The sequence below is a fragment of the Myxine glutinosa genome, chromosome 10 (assembly GCF_964187855.1).
Source record: "Myxine glutinosa chromosome 10, kmMyxGlut1.1, whole genome shotgun sequence".
Taxonomy (NCBI): domain Eukaryota; kingdom Metazoa; phylum Chordata; class Myxini; order Myxiniformes; family Myxinidae; genus Myxine; species Myxine glutinosa.
Genome location: NC_136270.1, coordinates 113,407,589 through 113,433,253, shown reverse-complemented (window position 1 = coordinate 113,433,253; position 25,665 = coordinate 113,407,589). Strand labels below are relative to the sequence as shown.

Here is a 25,665-nt window from a genome sequence, read left to right as displayed (position 1 = left end):
TGATAGCTCCTTTTGGTAATATGCCTGAGAGTCACCTCAAATGGAAAGGGTTACTGGAATATGGACAGGAAGCTTATGTTCCCACCTCTCGCAAAATTTATGGGTCCCAAGGAAGAAGCACCAAGGGAGCTGAGAACTGCGGTTTTTCCCCAGCAAACAGGACAGGAGAGAATTGGACAAACTACAAAGAGCACTCAGGATGTTCAGATAAAGTGCTTCTGCACTGGAATTCCACCAAGGAACTAAAATTTGGAACATGCAGGCTATAAACTAACAAAGAGTGTTAAAATATAAAAACAAATACAAGAGGCGTGCCAATTATACGGGACAGGTGTTCTGGCAAGGCTGCAAGGGTAAAAATATAAATAATGGAATGATATGAGACATGATGCAAGATTCTTTAGCTGAAGTCATGGGTAAGATTTTGAGGATATATGTTTATAGGGTTTCATAAGGGGCTATATACTTATTAGGTATGCAAAAATGGTAAATTTTTTAATTATCATCTCAAATTTCCGCTGACAGACTAAGTAGTCATATGAGGTGGGAGAAAGCATCAATGAGCATGCATTGAACATATACTGTATCTTAACTTAACTTTAGCCTGGTGTTGGCTTAGCGGTTAGGGTGCTGACTTGGGATCCTAGGATCCTGGGTTCGAATCCCGGTCGATCGCTGAATTAACACCAGGGGGGGTTGACTCAGCCTGTCATCCTTCTGAGGTCGGCAAATTGAGTACCAGCTTGCTGGGATGAATGATCCTGGTGTGTACCCTGGCTTAGAATAAGTACACCGTATCCCTGCGCATCGTAAGAGGCGACTAACAGGAAGGGCATCCGGCCATAAAAACATTGCCTCAAACAGGGAACCATAATTGTCATGGGGCCCGGCAAGGCTAACTCCTGCTCTCGCGGGGAAAATGGCCTTAAAACGATCATTCATTTTTTCATTCATTCAACTTAAGAAAGCTAACAAAGAACCAGGAAGGTGAAGATGACACTGGTCCGTTTATCGTTTCTGACGCCAGGTTATTGCAGACAATAGCCTCACATTGTTGTGCATGATAAGATGTAATTCATGCTCACTCCCTCGCATGTTGTGTGTGTCTATTATGCGTCTTTCCCAAGACGTCAAAGACCGTTGTTTTCTTCACGGAAAATGAAATTCAGGGGAAAGGCTGGGGCTTGTTTACCACGTGAACACTTTCTTGAGGATAGTGAGGGGAAGAGAACACTTCCTTAATTTCCAAGTACAACCTCTTGAGAAACTACAACGACACTGGGTGGAGCCCATACCGCACCTGTGCGAGGCTGTGCGGTTTACGTTTTGTATCCCACTGATAGGCCGGATCTGGATAAGGACCTTAACCAAAATATAACCAGCTTATTCTTGTCGCCTAACCAACTCATCCGACTAGTTACCACCGCCACCGAATTTGGATGGAGGTTATGTTTTCACCTCTATCTATCTGCCTGTCTGTCTGTGAACAATATATCTCAAAATGTTGCAGACGGATTTGGACGACATTTGGCAGAGATGTAGCGTATGTGACAAGGACGAAATGATTAGACTTTGGTGAAGATCCGGATTCGGATCCGGCTAGAAGAATTTTTTAAGTGATTCTTCACCTTTGGGAGACCGGGCCAAAAACGATACATAGAAGGATATCTCAAAAAGTTGTGGACGGATTTGGATGAAAATTGGTGGACCAGTTGGGTGTCTTACTAGGACTAATCGAGTCGAATTTGGTGAAGATCTGAATATGGATTCGGATACAAGATTTATTTAATTTTAAGTGATTCTTCACCATTGAGGGATCGGGCAAAACGTGATATATAACATGAGGTTATGGACGACTTATGACTAAACCAGGTGAATTAATTGGTTAGGTGACAAGAACAAGCCGATTACATTTTGGTTCAGGTCCGAATCCAGATCCTGCCTATCATTGGGATACAAAACGTAAACTGTTCAGCCTATCGGAGGTGTACTCTACTGAGTGCCCTTCTAGTTTCCTATGAATCCGTCCACAACGTTTAACGATATAATTCTATATCTCGTTTTTGGCCCAATGTCTCGATGGTGAAGAATCACAAAACAAATTATAGTATCCGAATCTAGATTTTCACTAAAATCTAACAAATCCGTCCTTGTCACACACCCAACCTGGCCATCAAATTGTGTCCGAATCCTTCCAAAACATTTTGAGATATGATTCTCACAAACAGACAGACAGACAGACAGACAAACAAACAAAGACCAACCAATATACCTGAAAAATCTTCGATTTTCGCAAGTAACAAGAGTGAAAGCATAAGCTCCGTTCACTTTCGGTGGGCGGTGTACATTCGATGAGCAGAGGTAATTAATTATATGGCTAAAGGTTTCTTGCAAAGCTGACATAAAAGTGAACAAAGGTAGAGATTGGCAGGAAAAATTCTGAAACATATACACAATAAAAGCAGAAAGATTATTAATCAACGAAAGTCCGTAATGGTGGAATCGGCAATCCTATTAAAAAAAAGTCAAAGTCAGAGTGAAAAAAGTTCATCAACAGACGAAACCATCGACGAGATTGTACATTGTGTAAACAGATGTAAGGTTAAGGACTAGGGTTACTGCCATGGATTAACAGACCTCAGAACCAAACAAACAGATTAGTGTAATCCTAACCTTAAGTCAATTGGCACACACAATAATTTGCAGATAAAGAGGGACAGAGCAGAAAAGGGTGACATTCTGAATCCAAAATGAGAATGAAACTGGGAAACAGCCAACCCGTCTAATTTGAAAAAAAAAAATACCTGTATGCTATCAGGGACCATGTAATTGCTACCTATGCACGAGGAATAAAGGATTGGGTGGGAATGAGGAGCTGCGCGCGATTGGACGGGTGTATACATTCAATCTTCTGAACTTGTGAAGCCCTCTTTCATCATCCTCCCTTTTCTCACTTCACACTGACATTTTTCTCCTCCCTTTTCATGAGTGGAGCCACAGTTGACCGATTAAATTTCACTTTTGATGCAATTCTGTTACGAAGTGCCTCTTCACATAAAGAAAGAATTACAGATTTCAGAGGTCAAGGTTACCAACAGTGGACAAGCTAAATGTCTATCAACTTGTGATTTTTTTCCACGGTATGCATTAACAATCCACATCACAAACTCGTGGTAGTATTGGACAGAGTACTAGATAAAGTATTTACTGGAGGTAGTAAAGTGTCCATCACAGCCTTTTCAAAAAGAGCACACCAGTCTGTAAAGGAAAGTCCATCTCCATGTAGGTACTCAAAAAGGAACCTTGAACAAAGTATGACATTTCTCTTGAGCAATGAACAGCTCCTTTACACTTGGGAACAAGATACTCCAGAAGATAGTGGGGATACCTACCGACGGGCTTGGATCTGGTCTCTTTCTTTGCAACTTTGTTTCTGCACAAGTACGAGACCGATTGGGTCCAGAACATGAGCAAGGATAAACTAACGATTATACGAGAAGGTGCAAAAATACCTTTGGATACGTTGATGATTTCCTGCCAATTGATGATGGGTTTGTATTTGATCTGCTCCACGATGACATCTATCCAAAGGAGCGAGAATTGAAAAAGGAAAACGAAACTCACTTCAGTCTCTATTTTAGAATTACAAGTCTACATCAATAACAATAAATTTCACCCCAAATCGTTTGATAAATGAGATGCTTTTTGATTCTTCATTGTACAAATGCCTTTCTTTGACCATAACATTCCTAAAAAGCTTTTCTATGGAACTGTTACAGATGAGATAGATCATCAGAACAGTGAGGGCAACACATGCACAGCAAATAACTTCCCAATCGATTAAACCAACAAGTTAGACTGTGCTAGCACAGGGAGCTACAGTTAGCAGATTAAAACGAGTGCTCTTCAAAGTCACAAAATGGCATCAAATGGGATTTATTTAATACAATTTAAACATCGTGCACTCTTTTGCTGGGGACACTTGTCGGAGTTGGACTTTCCTTATGCCAGGGACGCTTTAGGTCTTGGGCCGCTGTGCTGTGACCTCTGCCTGGTACGAGCCTCCTCTGCTCTCAGTGCTGTTATTTGAAGACATTTGAACGTTACAAACCCTCACCTGGTAATGTGTAAACACATGTGAGTGGATGACTGGGTACATAGAGGGGTACTTTTATAGTAATATAAGGCTTTATCTATCTATTATTTTCGTCCATAATCATGTCTTCATCAATATCTGATTGCTTCCATGTATTGTGTCCATGTCCTTTTATTTGAATAAAAAAATATTTCATAAGAATGTGCGTGCCTACTCCGTCCGCCTCTCACGTGTCACACCTTTTGGAATAATTGGCTCTTCCTTGAAGATCTACATTAGATTAATACCCTGATTTATTTATAACGGGATGTACAGTACATTCAGAAATTATTCAGACCCCTTCACTTTTTTCACATTTTGTTATGTTGCAGCCTTATGCTGAAATCGAATATATGACGTGACAAGCTTTGCACACCTGGATTTGGGGATTTTCTGCCATTCTTCTCTGCAGATCCTCTCAAGCTCTGTTAGGATGGCTGGGGACCGTTGGTGGACAGCCATTTTCAGGTCTCTCCAGAGATGTTCGATTGGGTTCAAGGCAGGGCTCTGGCTGGGCCACTCAAGGACCTTCACAGAGTGATCCCGAAGCCACTCCTGCGTTGTCTTGGCTGTGTGCTTAGGGTCATTGTCCTGTTGGAAGGTGAACCTTCGGCCCAGTCTGAGGTCCTGAGCGCTCTGTTTCAGGTTTTCATTAAGGATATCTCTGTACTTTGCTCCGTTCATTGTTCCCTCAACCCTGACCAGTCCCCCAGTCTCTGCTGCTGAAAAACACCCCCACAGCATGATGCTGCCATCACCATGCTTCACCGTTGGGATGGTATTGGGCAGGTGATGAGCGGTGCCTGGTTTCCTCCAGACATGACGCTTAGAATTGAGGCCAAACAGTTCAATCTTGGTTTCATCACACCACAGAATCTTGTTTCTCACAGTCTGAGAGTCCTTTAGGTGCTTTTTTGCAAACTCCAAGCAGGCTTTCATGTGTCTTTCACTGAGGAGAGGCTTCCGTCTGGCCACTCTGCCATAAAGCCCAGATCAGTGGAGTGTTACAGTGATGGTTGTCCTTCTGGAAGTTTCTCCCATCTCCACACAGGATCTCTGGAGCTCAGCCAGAGTGACCATCGGGTTCTTGGTCAACTCTCTTACCAAGGCCCTTCTCCCCCGATTGCTCAGTTTGGCTGGGCGTCCAGCTCTAGGAAGAGTCCTGGTTGTTCCAAACTTCTTCCTTTTAAGAATTATGGAGGCCACTGTGCTCTTGGGAACCTTCAATGCAGCAGAAATTTTTTTGTGGTCTTCCCCAGATCTGTGCCTCGACACAATCCTATCTCTGAGCTCTGCAGGCAGTTCCTTCGACATCATGGCTTGGTTTTTGCTCTGATATGCATTGTCAGCTGGGAGACCTTATATAGACAGGTGTGTGCCTTCCAAATCATGTCCTATCAATTGAATTTACCACAGGTGGACTCCAATCAAGGTGTAGAAACATCTCAAAGATGACCAAGAGAAATGGGAGGCACCTGAGCTAAATTTCAAGCGTCATTGCAAAGGGTCTGAATACTTATGTAAATGTGATATTTCAGTTTTTTCTTTTTAATAAATTTTCAAAACTTTCTAAAATCCTGTTTTCTCTTTGTCATTATGGGGTTTTGAGTGTAGATTGATGAGGGGAAAAATGAATTTTAAACGATTTCAGCATAAGGCTGCAACATAACAAAATGTGAAAAAAGTGAAGGGGTCTGAATACTTTCTGAATGCACTGTACATCTTGGCTTGGCATGCCAGCATATTCTCTGCCCTGGTGCATTAGTAACCAGAATTTGCATTAAGCCGGTAATCTGCGAAATGACTGCTTCAGCAACATGCAGTTCCATATCTGACTGGTAAACGGCCATAGAAAGGGGCTGTAAATGTGCAATGCATTAAACACTCTAACAAGAAAGAGAGAAACTTCGATTTGACTGACTGCCTGGATACCGCTGAAGTTGTGGATTTTCCGATGTAGACCAACGACCATGGTTCGGAGAGGTTCTGGGCTGAGAGGGTCGAAACCTCTAATAGCTAATGGTCTGGACAGTCCGAAAAATCAATGAATTGCTTCCAGGTACGCAGTTCTTGCATTAGGTTAAAAATATTTTGAGGTTTGCATTTAACATATAAATTTAGTATTGTGTGTTGTAGAATTAGTATCATTTACAACATCCATTAAATGTTAATATAATACTATAGGAATGGCTGGTACTGTCAAATAAATGATTCAATTTGAGAGGAACAGGCCTCTACAAAAACGCGTGTGTGTGTGTGTGTGTGTGTGCGTGTACATGTACAAAAGTATTGAATTGTCCTTACAATTTCAATCTTCTGGTATGCAGTTTATTGGAAAAGTTGTCCTGCCACAGAAAAAAACAAAATAAACAGACAACTTATTTGACAACAATGTCTGCCATCCACATTCACATTTATTTAACTGTTTAACGAACTTCAAAAAAATTTCCATCCAGTTAAAATATAAGAAACATTTGATCATTGACAGTTATAAATATGGATGTCGTGCCCCCTGCTGGCAAAAAGACGACAACTAAATGATGGTTCACTGTCGTTTGATGAATCCTATAGCACCGAGTAAAGTGCTGGAGTAAATGTGTTCACTTTAGCAAATGTACATTTCATAAACAACGAGACAAAATCTACTATAGCAACAGTAAACACATATTGTTTACCAAATTGAGAGATGGAAATAGTAATACCCGACAATTTCCCGAGCATGGCCTTGGCAGCTCAAACTCGCATTGCTTTCCCAAGCTCAGTAATAATCTTAACAAGGCCGGAAGGGACTTCCCTTCCAGAAAATGTTCTGGATGAGTTGGTATCTTCAGTATTCATTTGAAAATTGAACGATGAGCTTCGGTAATATCGTGTTATACTTGGGAAATCTGCCACTGAGACGTGTTACTGATGGAGCCCATAAAACATTTCGAGGGTCTCAATGATGAACCTCAATCTAGCCAACAATCTGTTGGCAGAACAAATGAGAACAAACAAAAAATTGAAATATTGGTGTGTGAATATATCATTGAACACTAATAAAATAATGAAATAAATAAAAAAGAAAGATGTTTGGAGTTATTGATTGTTATGGTGGATATCATAAAGACCATCGAGCTTCAAAAGCAATCGAAGTTACTCAATGTATTTATATCGCAACAATGTCCCTGTCCACGCGCGCTTTGCTACTACCCCCGCTAATTTCACCCAAATTCCACTTTTTTGAAATACCAACTTCTGTCCTGGAAGTCCTTGGTGTCCTTGTGTTTTATACTTCTCCCACCCCCCTCCCCCCACTTCCCACGCCTCCTCCCCCCAAGCCCTCTCCCTCCCACACATCTCCCTGCTCTCAAATGTTGTGTTTGTGTGCTTCCCCTTCTCTCCCCATCTTGTCTTCCGCTCCCTCTTTTTATATATTTTGTTTGTCTGGTTGATTTGTTTGTGAAATAAATGTTAGCGCTTTCACGAGCCTCGATTCAGTATACAAAAAAAAAAAAAAAAAAAAAAACACCCAGCTTTCTCATCGGACTTGGCACCAGCTGAATACTTTCGCTATTTTAAAAGTCTAGAGCGCAGCTTTATGATGAATACAGGGGTGGCACGATAGACTCACCTTTGAGGTATATAGCCTGGGTTCAAATATCGACAAGCAATAAACTGTGACCAAGTAATGGAAAATTGGAAGGGGGAAAAAAATGAAAATTACATAATTGAAATTGGGGATTTATTTTTTCAAAAATTGAAAAAGCAAAAAATGAAATAATAATAATAAAAATAATGGAAAAAATATTCTTCAAAAAGTGGGACACCATGGACACCAAAACTAAACGCTTAATGCCTCCATCCGGGAACCATAAAAAGTTAAAATCAGAACTTACTTCCTGAAACCATCAATCTTCTGCTGGTTGCACCTCATATTGCTCATCAAGGTTTTCTTCATCAACTTTATTTATCTGCAACTCATGCAGCTTCAGATTTCTTCGTATCTACAGGAGAACACAATCGGGATGGCAGTTTGTAGCTGAGCGAAGGTTTTAGGCTGTAAAAAGATAATTCATCATCCCGTGGCTACATGGTTGTGGAAGGACCCCAATTCTGTCTTCGTAAATATTGTTACATTTGTAGGGAGGTAGGTTACAGATTACCTTAGAACAGATAGAACTGTATAGAGTAGCATGGTCCATGTACGAGCAGTTAGCCAATGTTGATGTAATAGGCAGGGACATTTAGCTGAAGGATTGTCTTGTTTGAATGTGTAATGGAGGGTGGTGTGTTGCAATGAAGAGCGAGATTAAGTTTATGAAATGGGTATGCAGGCCTCCCTGTAAATATCCACCGGGTGCACTAGGTGGCAAGAGAAAAGCAGAGGAGAGTGATGTAGATAGCAATGAAGCTTGAGGTGCGGAGGATTGTCAAAAGAGCAAGGGGGAGGAGCTCAGAGGCATGTAGGAGTGGATGCTGAGGGGAGGGGGAAAAAGGACAGTTCTGAGGAGAATTGGCAATGTGCCAAAGGGGATTGTGAGGCAGAGATGGTGCGATTCTGAAGATACAGTATTCAGAGAGTTCTCAGGAGAGGGAATCATCACCAGGAGAATCATCGTGGGGCTGAGGAGAAATCTGTGCCTGTTTTGTCTGCCTGCTGCCTGTTTCTCGTCCTACCTCATCACTTCCTCATCACCAGTTCGTCCCGCCCGTCTGCTTCAGCGCCACCAACCCCCTCATTTGAAAGTGACATACCCACCACCAGAGATAAGCCACCCAGATTTTGTTCCCTTTCCCATCTGTGATTGCGTCCGGAGTGAGGCGCCTTAGTTTTCATAGCATTTATTTTGTCTCATTGTTTACCATATTGTACAGGCGGAGGTATGCTCTCTATTGAGTGCCATTCTAGTTGTACATAGTTATTTGTTGTTCCTTGAATTCCCAATATTTTTTCTCTTACATCCCACAGCCAAATTCCCCTGTTGGGTCAATCTTCCATGTTTGTTGTGTTCGGGATAAAACCTGTTTGGTTTTAAAAGAAATAAGGTGCATCGTGATTCTCCTCAGTTACTCGCACGTAAGGCCGCCACAAATTGAACAGAGTCTGAAGTAGTTAAAGTAAGTCTGTTCGGCCCATCCGTTCAGTGGCGGAGTTAATCGCCCTGAAAACGACAATATGTATCGTATAGCACTACTCCTAATAGGTGGTGGATATTACACGTCTTCCCGTCCGCAAATCTGGGGGAATTAACCCATCTATCAGGATGGGTTCTTCACTATTATTTGCTAGTTTTACAAGGAAAATAATGAAAAACAAACTCTAAATGAAAGATGAGAAAGCAGAGTAGAGCACAGTCGCCGTAACAAGCTCACCAAGTAGCCCCGGTAAAAGGCCTGGATAATGGTTGCTGCATCGTCATCCGAAAGCAAAAGGAAAAGCGGCAAAGGTGGCCTTGGGCTGCAGAGAGGAGCAATATTATACGATCAGGATCTATGATCACCCGGTTTAAATACCCAACAACTCAAAGCAAATTCTGAAGCAGGAAACCTGCACCCACTTTGCCAACAGAAAGTCCTTCACAAAAGGGATGTCCGTGAATGGTATCTCTCCCCTCTGGGGGGTTTGAGGGTTGTTGCTGCAATAGCAGAAGGAATGTTGGGAAGTTAAAGGATTGTATTTATCCATGCAAATTAAATGACCTGAAATGATACAAATGTGAGACATCTATCGAAAAGCAACGGATAATCCACATTTTACTTTATAAAGAATGCTATTTCAATGGCAATATACATTTTAAAACCAATATTTTAACATAGAGTACCAGCTTGCTGGGATGAATGATCCCGGTATGTACCCCAATTTAGAATAGGTACACCGTATCCCTGCGCATCGTAAGAGGCGACTACGGTTTGGCGTCAGGAAGGGCATCCGGCCATAAAAACATTGCCTCAAACAGGGAACCACGATTGTCATGGGGCCCGCAAGGCTAACCCCTGCTCTAGCGGGGAAAAATGGCCTTAAAACGATCATTCATTCATTCATTCATTCATTCATTCATTTTAACATAGGAAAATAGGCACTATCATTGTTAAAACTTAGTCCATCATATTTTGTTAATTAATACTCTGCTGTCAGAGTACCCATCATACATGCAATCTTATTCCAAGCATGCAACCTGACATGTTTTTCTGACACGTCCCTTTATTTGGGCGGTGTATAGGCAACAGCAACAGCTGCTGCAATCACTCCCAAAAATAAAATAAAAATAACCTGGGTTACGTATATGAAGCAAAAACATGCATGCTGCATATGTGTATATATAATACGTCATGGAAATATAGCTTGGTTAATTCCGATTGCCCACTCCCCCTTCCCATCCTCATTCCTCCAAAGGAAGAAAATGCCAAGATGGGCAGAATTTTTTTTTTCAAAACCTGATGGAATCAAATGAAATTTGCACATGTACAACTTCAGGGTGCCCTCATTAATTCCTGAAAGATTCACCTTCCACGGTGAAATCCTCTCGGAGGAGTACATGAACATGATACATACATACTGTATACATACGTACATACATATATACCCCCCATTATATATAGATTATATAGAGATTGTGTGCATTCACTGGTCGACCCTGAGTGTTTCTGACATGATCAATAAATCATTGCCATCTTTACTGAGAAATACATGAAACTAAATTACATCTGACATGAAAGTAAAGTAAAATACTTTACTTGTAGAGCCATTCTGTCAGAAAGTCGCATCCATTGAATGCTGTTATTTTCCTCTGAAAAAAAAAAAAGGCAGAACATTTGTTGCAATGCATTGTTTAACCCTGCAAGTGTCACAAATATGTATCACATTGTTTGAGTGATCTAATATAAATCTCATAAAAACTGTGAAATAAAAATCTCAATGAAAATTTATGTAAAAACAGTAAAAGTGTCCATAAAAAAAAACAAAAATAAAATAAAATGACATGTAGCTGCAGGTTGGTAATGCTTGCCTGTAATCATAAAGCTTCCATTTATTATGTACCAAGGTACGAATTTAATTCTATTAATTTTTAATTTAATTTAATTTTAAATTTAATTTAATTCTAATTTAGAAAATGATTATGCGGGTTGCGGAAGCCTACAAGTCTTACCAAAAGGTGTGTGAAAGCAACGGTAATAATGATCCTATTTTGGATATGGTTGCGTTTCAAAAACTTTATACAATCTATGCAATTGACTTGAGTTCTCAAAAGGAAACTATAAAGTGATTATGCGGATTATGGTGTTGGGCTAGCGGCTAGGGTGCCAGCTTAGGATCCAAGGATCCTGGGTTCGAATCCCGGTCGATCGCTGAATTAACGCCAGGGGGGTTGACTCAGCCTGTCATCCTTCCGAGGTCGGCAAATTTTAGTACCAGTACACTGGTAATTCCCTGTTTATCGTAAAAAGGCAACAAACAGGGTTGGCGACAGGAAGGGCATCCGGCCGTAAAACGTTGTTTCAAAAAGGGGACCAAAAAAACAACAACAACCACGGTCCCCGAAAAGGCCAACCCCCACTTTGTGGGGAAAAATGGCCTCTAAACGGTGGTTTGTTTTTTAAGGTACGAAGCACAGTTTGTTATTGCTTACACAACGTGTAAGCATACCCTACGAGTAATAAATAAATCAGCTCAGGTATGAATACCAACATAAAAACATTTAATCTTCAACTTGTTTCACCTTACATTGTGAAATAAATGGCTAAAATCAAAATAGTCTAAAGTCTAAGCTCTAAAGGAAACCATTCAATCGTCATCATTTTGCGTGCAGTACATGGCTGCTTGTTTGCATTATTTGCAGGGAGTGTGGCTGTGCTTCTGATCCAGCGCCCCCTATAGATTAAAGCAGAAATTTGCAATTTGTTCAAGGTGCCCATAGAAACTTGCTTACTCTTTGTGGAAGACACCATGGGATTTATACCATCCAGCAACTAATGCTAGCAAATGGGACGACTCGCTTAATATCCATTTAAGGGACAGTTCAAATATTGTTGCTAAGAAACATCAGGATGGCAGTTTATAGCTGGGGACATTTGAACCAAAGTGTGTGCTGTCCCCCATGGCCGACACACATACAGCTAGTGCGTACAGTGCATTCAGAAAGTATTCAGACCCCTTCACTTTTTTCACATTTGAACATTCACCCCTTCACATTTCAAGATGAACAAGTGGAAGGAATGTATGGAGACAAAAGGTCTGAAGGTGAATATCGGAAAGACAAAGGTGATGGCAAGTGGTAAAGCATGTGGTGAGGTGGAAAGAACTGGGAAGTGGCCGTGTGCTGTGTGCAGGAAGGGTGTCGGAGTGAACTCCATTCAATGTACAATGTGTGCTGAGTGGGTTCATCAAAAATGTAGTGGTCTGAGAGGGTCATTAACCAGTGTGGCAGCTACATTCAAATGAAAGGTGTGCACAGAGGGAGCTGCAGATGGAGGAAATGTTGAGTTGGATCTTGGAGACGGCGTGAAGCTGGAAGGTGTGAAAACATTTTGCTACCTCGGAGACATGCTGAATGGAGAAGGTGGATCAGACTCGGCAACGGTTGCTCGAGTGAGATGTGCATGGAAGAAGTTTCGGGAACTGAGTGGCGTGCTGATGAGGAGGAGAGTGTCGCTGAAGCTGAAGGGAAAGGTGTATGCTGCATGTGTGAGAAGTGTTATGATTTATGGGAGCGAGACATGGGTAATGAATGTAGAGCAGCAACGAAGGCTGGAAAGTGTGGAAATGAGAATGGTTCGATGGATGTGCGGAGTATCGTTGAGAGAGAGGAAGACAAATGATGAATTGCGAAAGATGATGGGAATATTGCCTGTGATTGATGCTGTGAAGAGGAACAGGTTGAGATGGTTTGGTCATGTATTGAGGAAGGATGAAAGTGACTGGTTGAGAAGAGTGATGGAAGTTAATGTAGAAGGAAGTAGAGGACGGGGAAGACCGAGAAAGACTTGGCTAAAGATGGTGGAAGAAGAAATGCGGGCAAGGGGTTTAACAAGGAGAGATGCAGAAAATAGGGCAAAATGGAGAAGATTGTCATGGGGACCGCAAGGCTAACCCCCGCTCTAGCAGGGAACATGGCCTTAAAATGCATGTTGTTGTTGTTGTTGTATTGTGAAATAAATGGCTAAAATCAAAATAGTCTAAAGTCTAAACTCTAAAGGAAACCATTCAATCGTCATCATTTTGCGTGCAGTACATGGCTGCTTGTTTGCATTATTTGCAGGGAGTGTGGCTGTGCTTCTGATCCAGCGCCCCCTATAGATTAAAGCAGAAATTTGCAATTTGTTCAAGGTGCCCATGGAAACTTGCTTACTCTTTGTGGAAGACACCATGGGATTTATACCATCCAGCAACTAATGCTAGCAAATGGGACGACTCGCTTAATATCCATTTAAGGGACAGTTCAAATATTGATGCTAAGAAACATCAGGATGGCAGTTTATAGCTGCGACATTTGAACCAAAGTGTGTGCTGTCCCCCATGGCCGACACACATACAGCTAGTGCGTACAGTGCATTCAGAAAGTATTCAGACCCCTTCACTTTTTTCACATTTTGTTATGTTGCAGCCTTATGCTGAAATCGTTTAAATTCATTTTTTCTCTCATCAATCTACACTCAATACCCCATAATGACAAAGAGAAAACAGGATTTTAGAAAGTTTTGCAAATTTATTAAAAAGAAAAAACTGAAATATCACATTTACATATGTATTCAGACCCTTTGCTTTGACACTTGAAACTTAGCTCAGGTCCCTCCCATTTCTCTTGATTATCTTTGAGATGTTTCTACACCTTGATTGGAGTCCACCTGTGGTAAATTCAATTGATTGGACATGATTTGGAAAGGCATACACCTGTCTATATAAGGTCTCACAGCTGACAATGCACATCAGAGCAAAAACCAAGCCATGAGGTCGAAGGAACTGCCTGCAGAGCTCAGAGACAGGATTGTGTCGAGGCACAGATCTGGGGAAGCCTACAAAAAAATTTCTGCTGCATTGAAGTTTCCCAAGAGCACAGTGGCCTCCATAATTCTTAAATGGAAGAAGTTTGGAACAACCAGGACACTTCCTAGAGCTGGCCGCCCGGCCAAACTGAGCAATCGGGGGAGAAGGGCCTTGGTAATGGAGGTGACCAAGAACCCAATGGTCACTCTGGCTGAGCTCCAGAGATCCTGTGTGGAGATGGGAGAAACTTCCAGAAGGACAACCATCACTGCAACACTCCACTAATCTGGGCTTTATGGCAGAGTGGCCAGACGGAAGCCTCTCCTCAGTGAAAGACACACGAAAGCCTGCTTGGAGTTTGCAAAAAAGCACCTAAAGGACTCTCAGACTGTGAGAAACAAGATTCTGTGGGCTTTCATGTTTCTTTCACTGAGGAGAGGCTTCATCGACCAGAGAGGAGAGGCTTCCTTGACTACGACCAGAGAGGAAGTCCGTAAGCGATGTGTGGAGATTTCCATGGATACCGTACGAGGAGAGTTTGGTGAGCAGAGCGGGGTGCCAGACCGTATCGAAGGCACGTGATATGTCAAGGGAGACAGCTCTGATTTCCTGTTTGGCATTGAGGACCTCCATCCATTGTTGAGACAGCAGAAGCAGCATGTCCAGAGTAGAGTGACCCAAATTGATGATCAGAGATGAAGCCATTGGAGAAGAGGAAAGATTTCATATCCGAAGCACTGATGGATTTCATGACTTTGCTGATAATTGGGAGCAGGCTGAATGGTCTGTAGTTGCAAGTATCTGTTTTTGCACCTTTTTGTGTAATGCGGTAATGTTGGCTGATTTCCAAGCAGATGGCAGATGACCTTGAGCAAAAGCGAGAGTGAAGAGAACAGAGAGGGGGTTTGAAAGAGTGGCAGAGCAGGATATTAGGACCCGTGGGCTGATGCCGTCTGGTCCAGTTGCACAATCAGAGTCGTGGTATGACAGAAACTTCTCTACCTTGTCAGGAGAGAAGGACACACAGTCCAGGAGCAGCCCTGGTACGACTGGATAAGGTGGGTACAGAGAGAGATGGGTTTGGGACACAAGATTTTGAGGCAAACACAGAGTTGAGGCATTCATCTTTTTCACGTGCGGAGTCAGCTGTGTAGCCATTTGAGGTAAGGGAGGGGATGGAGGGGGAACAAACACCAGAAACAGATTTGACAAGACACCACCAGGATTTCGAAGAGGGAGACAGGTTTGAGAGTTCAGTCTTGAGAGTAGAGAGATATTGTTTCCTGGCTTTCATGAGGGTGGACACACACTTGTTCCAGGCTTTGTGAAAGGAAATGAGATTGCCTTCCATTGGATTTGCCTTCCAGGAGGTGAAGGGAAGTTGTTTCATGGCAACTGCCTCACTACAAGGTTCCGTGTACCATGGATGGGAGGAAGGGTATGACAACTGAAGACGAGATGGGATAAATCTGTGCATGAGAGAGAGCAATTTACTTTGGAAGAATTCGCAGGATAAGTTGATGTCAGAGGCAGTAGAGATGGGAGACCATCCAGATGATTGATGGCCGCTTGAAGACCGTGCCAGTTGGCCTGAGTAAAATGCCAGACTCGTTGACGCTGAGGAGGCTCTCTGAGAATGGCCAGAGAGATGTCCACTTTAACAAGGAAATGATCACAAGAACCGACTGGAGCAGAAGAAGAGCGGCAGACATTTGCAGGGAAGTTTGTCATAACCAAGACTAGAAGAGAAGATGCTCCGATGACTGAGATCAGAGCGAGGAAGAAGGTTGGAGGGGATGGAGGTAAGAGTTGGAATGGAGAGGAAGTGGGGAGGAGGACGCTTTAAGGAGGAGGGGTGAGAGGGGAGAATTGGAGAAAAATGGAGGATGGGGAGATTTGAGGTGGAGGGGGGTGGTGGGAGTTTTGAAGGGGAGGGGTGAGGGGTGAGGGGGAATTTTAAAGGGGAGGGGTGAGGGGGGAGATTTGAAGTGGAAGGGTTAGGGGGGAGTTCAGGAGGGGAGTGAGGGGGGAGTTTAGGAGGGGAGGGGTGAGGGGGGAGTTTAGGAGGGGAGGGGCAAGGGGGGAGATTTGAAAGGGAGGGGTGAGGGGGAGTTTAGGAGGGGAGGGGTGAGTTCTCCCATCTTACTCATCTTTTTCTGCTTGTGTTCTGGCATTCACTGCTATCTCTTTTATTTTAATTTCGGAATTTATGTGCCATTAACGCAACTCTTTCGAATTTGTTGGATGCCACCATCTCTGCTCTGGTGGTCAATCTGGTCTTCTTCAGCTGGTCCATGAATCTATCTCCCCCTACCGGCCTTCCCCCACTGTTCATGTCTTGAATAGCCTTTACAGTAGTAAATGGTGTGTGTGTGTTCATGTCTAGAGTACAACCTTTTTACTTTCTGAGCTTTTGAGATCAAACTTTCAACAAATCTTTTTGATGAGAATTTCGAGAAGACATCAATAATTGGCTCAAAATGTCAAAGGGCAAAGCCACATTGACATTGAATAGAAATGGCCTAAATAAGCCCATCTGCTGCTGTACTGCACGAGACAGCTGGGTTTTTTTTGTTTTTTTAAATTGCTTCTGTATTTATTTATTTGCCATTTGAGCTTCAATGTGTCTGTTCAGGCCGTAACCTTTTTACCATTTGAACTTTTGTCATAAAATTTTAAACAAACCTTTATTATGAGAATATGGAGAGCATCAAGTAATACAATTAATTATTATTATTATTATTATTATTATTATTATTATTATTAACTGTTGGTTTCATCAGGTTTACTTTGCGTACAAGGCGGATGCGGATGAGCTTTGCAATTTGAAATGCCCTCTAGTTTGGGACCGGTGTTCCCTGGAACCGATGTGGTTTGTAAGCCATTTCCATGTTCATAAACAATGATTATACAAGTGTATCAATAACACAGGCAAAAGGCACTATATATAAATCAAATTATTATTATAAAAGCCAATGACCCAGGCCCTCAGCTTAAGCTAGTCCACAAACCAAATAATAAATAAGAAGATGTAGCAACAAACTTCAAAACATCTCTTTTTCTTTGCTGCACACAAGAGTTCTTCGAGGCCTTGCATCAGCGTTGGGAATACAAAATATTCAAGGAACTCCCGAGAGCTGCCTGCCACAAGGGGTAAGGGATAGAAGGAAAGTGTCGCCAACTTTCAACTTGTATTCCCCTGTTACTCTCACAGGTGACCAACCAGAACGGTTGACCATTGTAATTATATAGCCCCCATTAATAACATACACACCATCAAAGCATAGCTTTTTCACCCTCGGAGGATCATGAGTTTGTAGCCTGTTCTTCAATAAAGTCACTTCAGCTTTCACTGAAGGTTACAAGTGACTTATTAGAAACTACCTGAAATACCCGGCAATGCCCGGGTAAATTCAATGAAATATGTATTTAAATATTTCCTGCATGTCAACCATAAAGCATATTACTCAATCACTCCTGGGAAAAATGAAGGCAGGGTATAAGAACATAATAACTCGAGGCCTGAACATGGAGGTGTTCTAATAAACCTGTGTAAAGCAATCTTTTTAATAACAGGCACACGTGACACTATAATAATTAAATAAATGATGACAACTAATCACTACAACCTCAACATACTATCTTCACAAAACGTATTTCTCGATCGTTCCCAGGAAAATCCCAGGCAGGCTATAAGTACAAACTCATTCAAGGCCTGAACACATAGGTGTTATAATAAATCTGTGCAAAGCAATCTTTTAATAACGGGTGCACGTGACACAGACATGACACGGACACTGCCCAGGCACACTTGGACAATGCTGACCAAATGGACACCAAATACTTTGCCAACCAAAGCAGGCCGACCCGGTGTCCGGTATATTACAGGATCATCCCTTTTCATACTTTCCTAGGACGCCATTTGTGTCTGTGGTCGTGCCATGTCCCACCATCATTGTGTCCATGCTGTGTTAATGTCCTAACCCAGTGGAGGGAGAACGGAGGAGTGCTGGTGAGGTGCCAGCAGGCCAACACAGGTATTTGATTTATCGCTGAAATTGCCTGTGTCCATATGCTGATAATGAATGATCGTTTTAAGGCCATTTTCCCCGCTAGAGCGGGGGTTAGCCTTGCGGACCCCATGACAGTCATGGTTCCCTGTTTGAGGCAATGTTTTTATGGCCGGATGCCCTTCCTGACGCCAACCCTTGGTCGCCTCTTACGATGCGCAGGGATACGGTGTACCTATTCTAAACCAGGGTACACACCGGGATCATTCATCCCAGCAAGCTGGTACTCAATTTGCCGACCTCGGAAGGATGACAGGCTGAGTCAACCCCCCTGGCGTTAATTCAGCGATCGACGGAGATTCGAACCCAGGATCCTCGGATCCCAAGCCGGCACCCTAACCGCTAAGCCAACACCAGGCTAAAAAGCTGATAAAAAGCTAAAAAGCTGATAAAAAGCTAAAAAGCTAAAAAGCTGATAGCTCGGCAGAAATTGTGTTACAGTTTTAAGTGACAGTCGTTTCTTCTGCTTCATCATAGGGATGGCATTCTCTCTCAATTCTGACAGATAACTACAACATCTAGCCGTATCTATTGTTTCATAACAATGCTCTGTTATGTTATGAGCACCTTCTCCTCTCCTCTGACGCTGGCAACCTCAACATTCTCGTCCTCCTCGACCTCAGCGCTGCCTTTGACACCATCGATCACACCATCCTCCTCACCCAACTTGAATCCACCTTTAACGTTACCGGCACTGCCCTCTCTTGGATTAAATCATACCTCTCTGACAGACGCCAGTTCATCTCCATCAATAACTGCAAATCCCCCACTGCTCCCCTCCCCCAAGGTGTCCCCCAAGGTTCAGTTCTTGGCCCCCTCCTCTTCATCCTTTACCTGTCCCCCCTCGGTCACTTAATCCACCGTCATGGTCTCCAATTCCACTGCTTTGCCGATGACATCCATCTTTTCATCTCCACCAAGTCCATCTCCACCGCCACCCACTCTATCCCGACAAACTGCATCACTGAAATAAAATCCTGGCTTCAAATCAACTTCCTCAAGCTTAACTGTGATAAATCTGAAATAATCATCATTGGCCCAAAAACGCTCATAAAATCCACCCATAACTTTGCCCTCAACATCGACGGTATCCCAGTATCCACCTCCCCTCACATCCAGAATCTTGGCGTCATCTTTGACCAAACCCTCTCCTTCGACAAATACACTAAACAGATCACAAAGTCAGCCTTCTTTCACCTGAAAAACATCGCCCGTCTCCATCCATCCCTCTCCTCCACGGCTGCAGAAACCCTCATCCACGCCTTCATCACCTCCCGTCTGGACTACTGCAATAGCCTCCTCTATGGTTCACCCTCAAAAATCACCAATAAACTCCAATACATCCAGAACTCCGCTGCCCATCTACTCACCCATTCCCGGACCCGTGACCACATCACCCCCGTCCTTTACAAGCTTCACTGGCTTCCCATCCCCCAGAGAATCCAGTGCAAAATCCTCCTCTTGACATACAAAGCCCTCCATAAGCTGGCCCCATCCTACCTGGCTGACCTCCTCTCCAGACACACTCCCACCCGCAACCTCCGCTCTGCTGGTACCAACCTCCTAAACCCCTCCATCCGGACCAAATTCAGATCCTGGGGGGACAGGGCCTTCTCCATCGCTGCTCCCACCCTCTGGAACTCACTACCTCACACCATCAGAGACTCCTCCTCACTCACCACATTCAAAACATCACTAAAGACCCACCTGTTCAACACTGCATTCAACATTCAACCCACAGCATTTAACCCCTGACTATCTCCTCTCCTTCTCCCTCCTTTTGCTTTAAATATTTCCCTATTGATTCTTGTCTTTTTGCAATTGTTGTTTTCATGTATTGTTATGCATTATGTTTTCCACTCTGTCAAAGCGCCTTTGGGCTTCTTGAAAAGCGCTATACAAAATAAATGAATTATTATTATTATGAGCACAAAAGCGAACATTTTGTAGGCCCGATCCACACTGGGGTATTTCGGGCAAACATAGTCCAATTTCTGGCACCCCTTAGATGTTTCGGCCATTGGTGTAGCATGAAACCATCTCGGTTTGTATTACTACAACCACCAAGAATGCATTGCCCCAGCATATTTATAGAAATTCGAAAATTATTCAATCGCGATGCAACTATCGTGTAACCATTGATTCAAATTATACCGCGATGCAACCCGTGGACAGTACGGAGTTGGCGGTCGTCTTTCTACTGTGACGTCACAGTTAATCTTGAAGAAGATTTTGACTTTTAATCACAAACTTACCCACTTTATAAATCGGAAAAGGACACATCATGTGTATTTTGTCGGGTACCAAGAGACAGATTAGCGTTGAGGTAGTATGAGCATTTGGGTTCCCCTTTGACAAAACATATTACTCGATTGCTACCGGGAAAAAAAATACAGTGTATTAGCACAAGACCCGATCGAGGCTTGAAGGCCAATTTATCTATTTCTTTTTAATTATTCAACTTTTTTTTAATCCAAACATAACCCTCCATCTTCCTCCAATTGAAAGAGGAGGCCTTTTAAACACATACATACTCCAAATCTGAACACATTTGAATAATGTCACGTGAGACGTGAAAACTCAGAAATTTAAATTGTATTTATTTGAGTCGATAATTAATCAATTTGTAAAGTAGATGTGCCACATCACCAAATTGAGTCATGTGATATGACAAAGTGTAATAAGATAGAAAAATAAAGTTTTGAAAGCAAATAAGGATTTTTTCTTACTTGAATGGAATTATATTTTCCTCCTATATATTTATTTAATAAGTCACTTGTAACCTTAAATGACACAAAACACCACATCAAATGGTCATCCTTCTGTTGGCCCACTAGTACCCTTTTCAGAAAAAGGTATCGTTGATCACAAAATTACAAGTGTACTGTCTCATTACTTACTGTTATGTTCATCCACTGTTTGTTTTGTTTCAGGAATTAAAAATTAACGGCATATAGTACCAAGGATGTGGCCATGACAAAAAGCTTCAGCAAAGAGTCCATCAAAACTCTTGTTTGGTTCACGACAATGAATGAAATGAAAATGAATGATCGTTTTAAGGCCATTTTCCCTGCTAGAGCGGGGGTTAGCCTTGCGGGCACCATGACAATCATGGTTCCCTTTTTGAGGCAATGTTTTTATGGCCGGATGCCCTTCCTGACGCCAACCCTTAGTCACCTCTTACGATGCGCAGGGATACGGTGTACCTATTCTAAATCGGGGTACACACCGGGATCATTCATCCCAGCAAGCCGGTACTCAATTTGCCGACCTCGGAAGGATGACAGGCTGAGTCAACCGCCCTGGTGTTAATTCAGCGATCGACCGGGATTCGAACCCAGGATCCTAGGATCCCAAGCCAGCACCCTAACCGCTATGCCAACACCAGGCTGCACGACAATACAGAAGTAAAATGCACATGAAATCCAGCAAAGAAAAAAAACATTTTTCCTTACACTAGTGTGCATTTTAGAACTGTCGCAATGGGCATCATCCTTTATGAAAGGAAAAATGACAGTGCAGAGCCACATCCACAGCATTAAAGTCACTTTATAATGAACGCTTCGACATTGGAATGACATGGTTGTTCCACCGCTGGACAGAGGGAAGTGAAGAGGTGGGAGTTGTGTTGAATAATGTGACGGGAAACATGTGTATTATGTAACAAACCTTTATTACGAGAAGATTAATGAAATTTCTTTTTTTTGTTATTTTCATCAAGTTCAGCTCAAGCACAAAACGGGTGCAGACAAGCTTTGCTTTTTGAGATGCTTTCTAGTTTGCCTTCTGTTATCCTAATAATAATAAATAAATAAAAATTTCTTTTACAAGTACTCATATATAAAAATTGTTCAAGAAACAAAGTTCATAAACTCTCTGTAATCTCTCTTGTGTGCATTTGTGAAAACAAAACGAATACGACAAAACATTCTGAACTGTTTGAAAGAAAAATAATAATGCTTTCCGTCTCACGTGACATTTTTATGTGAATGAGCAACACTCTGTGGTTACATAATGATCACCACATTCTTTAAACAAAAACCACATAACCTTGTCCCAGGCACTCAAATGTTTGGCGGTCAACAGGGAAAGAAGAGGTGGAAGATGATTCAGAACATGTTTCCACCACGGTATGTTCCTGGAGAAACCAACATGCAAGTCATGCAATTCGAGGTGTAAAAGAGATGATCGACAGAGAGGGGAATGATGATGTTATAATTCATTTTATGATTGATCAAGAATAAAACAACAACATTGTTTACACCATCAGAAGTTTCGAATGAACCAATGCATTATAACAAGTTGAAATTAGAATGGCACTCTTCGACATCGCGACCGATATGCCTCCACTCACATTATTACATCATTATGTATACATGTACCAAGTTTGATACAAATCCCTTCAGCTGTTCTCAAGTATCATATTTTTACCTGGCATGATCTCTGACCTTTGACCTTTGATGCAGAAATCTAATCAGTTCATCTTTTCATCATAATAAATACAAAATCCTGGCCATCACTGGTTCACAAGTTATCGTGGTAGCAGGATTTTTACCTAGCATGACCTCTGACCTTTGACCTCGTGACCCCAAAATCTAATAAGCTTTCTTTACCTCATTATACATACCTGCACCAAGTTTGACTTTGATCACCTCAGCCGTTCTCAAGTTATAAACCTATCACAGAATCTGACCTTTGACCTCCTGACCCCTAAATATAAATCAGTTCATCATTACCTCATTATACATAACTGCACCAAGATTGACTTAGATCCCTTCAGCTGTTCTTAAGTTATTGAGGGAACGAAAACCGGAAAAATCACTGACGGAAGGACACCCCGAAAACATTATGCCTACGGCTGCATTTTTTTAGAAAAGTTTTTTTTTAATGTCTTCATGATTAATACAACATTAATTTAGCCTCAAATCTACTTATACATCGCACCAGTCTGTTATGGCAAGGAAATGCTCCTCGGAGAGAAAATATATTAAGCAAAAGTTGCTTCAAATTAATCCAAAACGTTAGGTGAAAATTGATCTTTCAGCCATGATCTTTCTTGGGTGAACCACATTTCAAAACTGGCCTCACAGTCCAGCCGCCGACTGATCATCCTCTGTCGTACAAAGTCCTTCCTTGGCACAATGACCTATGCACCTACAAGGCCTTCATTCCCAGCTTGATTGAGTCCTGCTCTCACCTCTGGGCCAGCTCCACTGCCTCACACCTTGCTCAGCTTGATACACTGAAAACCAAGGCCTTCAACATTATTGGAATCTCCCGCGCTGAAGCAGGATCACTGCTCACCTCCATTCATTTGTTCCGTGAAATGGGGTGAATAGGGACAGCAAGGTGAATAAGGACACAAACTGAAAAAAAGTTCGGAAACCTTTTTCGCTGAAAATTGATAACCATACTGATTTGTTGATATTTGGGTTGAAAGTGTTCACTTGTTTGTTTTTTTTAAAGCAACTGTTGGTCCCTACTAACCCCATATATGGGTTAAATAGGAATAAATAGGATTTTTATGGCTGTCCCTCCCTATTCACCCCGTTTTATGGGTGAATAGGGACAGTCACTAATACAAAAAATAATAATCAATAAATAGGGACAGTTTGGAGAAACTTTTTGTCCCATATTTTTTTCATTGGCACCGTGGTTTATATTATGGGTGCATATTATGTGCATCCATCTGAGCTATCAATTTAGCAATAAGTTGGAAACTCAGGATTGTTTCTTGATTATTATTTTTTGTATTAGTGACTGTCCCTATTCACCCATAAAACGGGGTGATAGGGACAGCCATAAAAATCCTATTTATTCCTATTTAACCCATATATGGGGTTAGTAGGGACTATAAGTTGCTTTAAAAAAAACAAACAAGTGAACACTTTCAACCCAAATATCAACAAATCAGTATGGTTATCAATTTTCAGCGAAAAAAGTTACCGAACTTTTTTTCAGTTTGTGTCCCTATTCACCTTGTTGTCCCTATTCACCCCATTTCACGGATCCTCTTTTTCCCCCACCTGTTGAATAAACTTCCACATCCTCTTCATTCTCACTCTTCCCTCCAGGGACAGCTGTTCACCACCATCTCAGATCGTCCCCAATCCTAATCCATGATATTTTTTTTTACACTCGATATAAACCATACTCAAATCCCTCCTCCTTACAATTTGCCAGTTTTCCCTCCTTGGAGTTTCCTTTGGTTTACCTCATGCATCCGTGTTTTTCGTCCTATTTTTGTCCGTTGCATCCTGATCCGTTCACTGTATTATCTCTTCCACGAGCCTCGACTATGTATACAAAAATAAAATTATATTTTTTTCAATCAGACAAAAAGTTGAATTCAGGCAGTGTATAGGCAACAGACCATTGCGTTGATCACCCTTGAATATAATTTTTTCGTTGCTGTTAGTAAATATGTATAACCTCTTTCAACCAACGCAAGAATAAAATGCTTCCTTTATATATTTATTTTCTTATATCGTGGTATTTTACCACGACTTTCAAATTACAACGTTAATCATAATGTACTCGCATTAAAGCTATTCGGTCCCGGGTTCGATTCCTGACGTAATTCATTTAATGCGAATGGAAATTTCATTCTGGTTTGCTGTCAAAAGGGGGTGCTGCATTGTAATTTGTAAAGCACGACGTCCTTTAAAAGCAGGTTATTGTCTGCACGTACTCCACGGGATAATCCCCACGATCATGACGTAACCCCCCCAATCACCCAATGGCAGATTAGATCAGTTCGAGACGATGTTAGCCATGAAGCACTGACACCGTGTTTCACAGGATTTAATAACAGCACCAACACATCTCGGCATACCTTCACTGGGACGTGCATCCACTTTGCCTCCAGCGGGTATTTCTCCGCAACCGCATCTGGAAATGAATGGAATGAGCAAAAAAAAATTGAAGAAAGGAAATGGAAAAAATTATTCATCGATTTCCTTTAATGTGCGGAATTAATCATTTGTCCCATTTTGTCACAATCACAACACCTGCACAAATTGATTGCCACAGACTCGTCTCCATGGCCATTCAATCCGGGTAGATCAGAGGCCTCACGTGATGACGTTTGACGTGATGACGGTTGACGTGATGACGTCATTCATACGCTGGAATTGCATCTGACGTGAGAAATAATTTATTGCTCGGGCGTGTTGAATCAAGCAAGCCGCTTGGCGAGCGACAGCAAGCTCCCTGCTAACGGAACATTAACTACCCCAGGTAAATAATTTAATACGGAATATGAAGTTAGAAAACAGTGAACAATTAAATTTGGTATTTGGTATTAGCATATTTATATTATTCATTTAGTCCCTAATCCGTAGGGAGGGATTTCAGGATTCTAGTAAGTTAAAGACTTGTGATATGTGAGCGGAAACCGTTTTCTCCGGTGAATTATTAAACTTGTTGACTCCGCGGTTAGGAAAAACGTTTTTGCGAATTTGACGTTATGGACCGTTTTTCCAGTTAGAGGGAGT

The 25,665-nt window shown here is 42.0% G+C and overlaps 1 protein-coding gene across 1 annotated transcript; it reads right to left on the bottom strand.

Annotated features, from left to right (window-relative positions):
- Positions 1-6,438: 6,438 nt before the first annotated feature.
- LOC144894162 (uncharacterized) lies at positions 6,439-25,266 on the bottom strand. Its single transcript, XM_078786245.1, has 8 exons — positions 25,180-25,266; positions 25,005-25,060; positions 22,220-22,307; positions 10,853-10,905; positions 9,676-9,753; positions 9,491-9,575; positions 8,014-8,121; positions 6,439-6,480 (listed from the first exon to the last, which is right to left on the bottom strand). The coding sequence occupies exons 1-6, from the start codon at positions 25,217-25,219 to the stop codon at positions 9,534-9,536; spliced, it is 357 nt and encodes a 118-aa protein (XP_078642371.1). The 5' UTR covers positions 25,220-25,266; the 3' UTR covers positions 6,439-6,480; positions 8,014-8,121; positions 9,491-9,533.
- Positions 25,267-25,665: the final 399 nt, after the last annotated feature.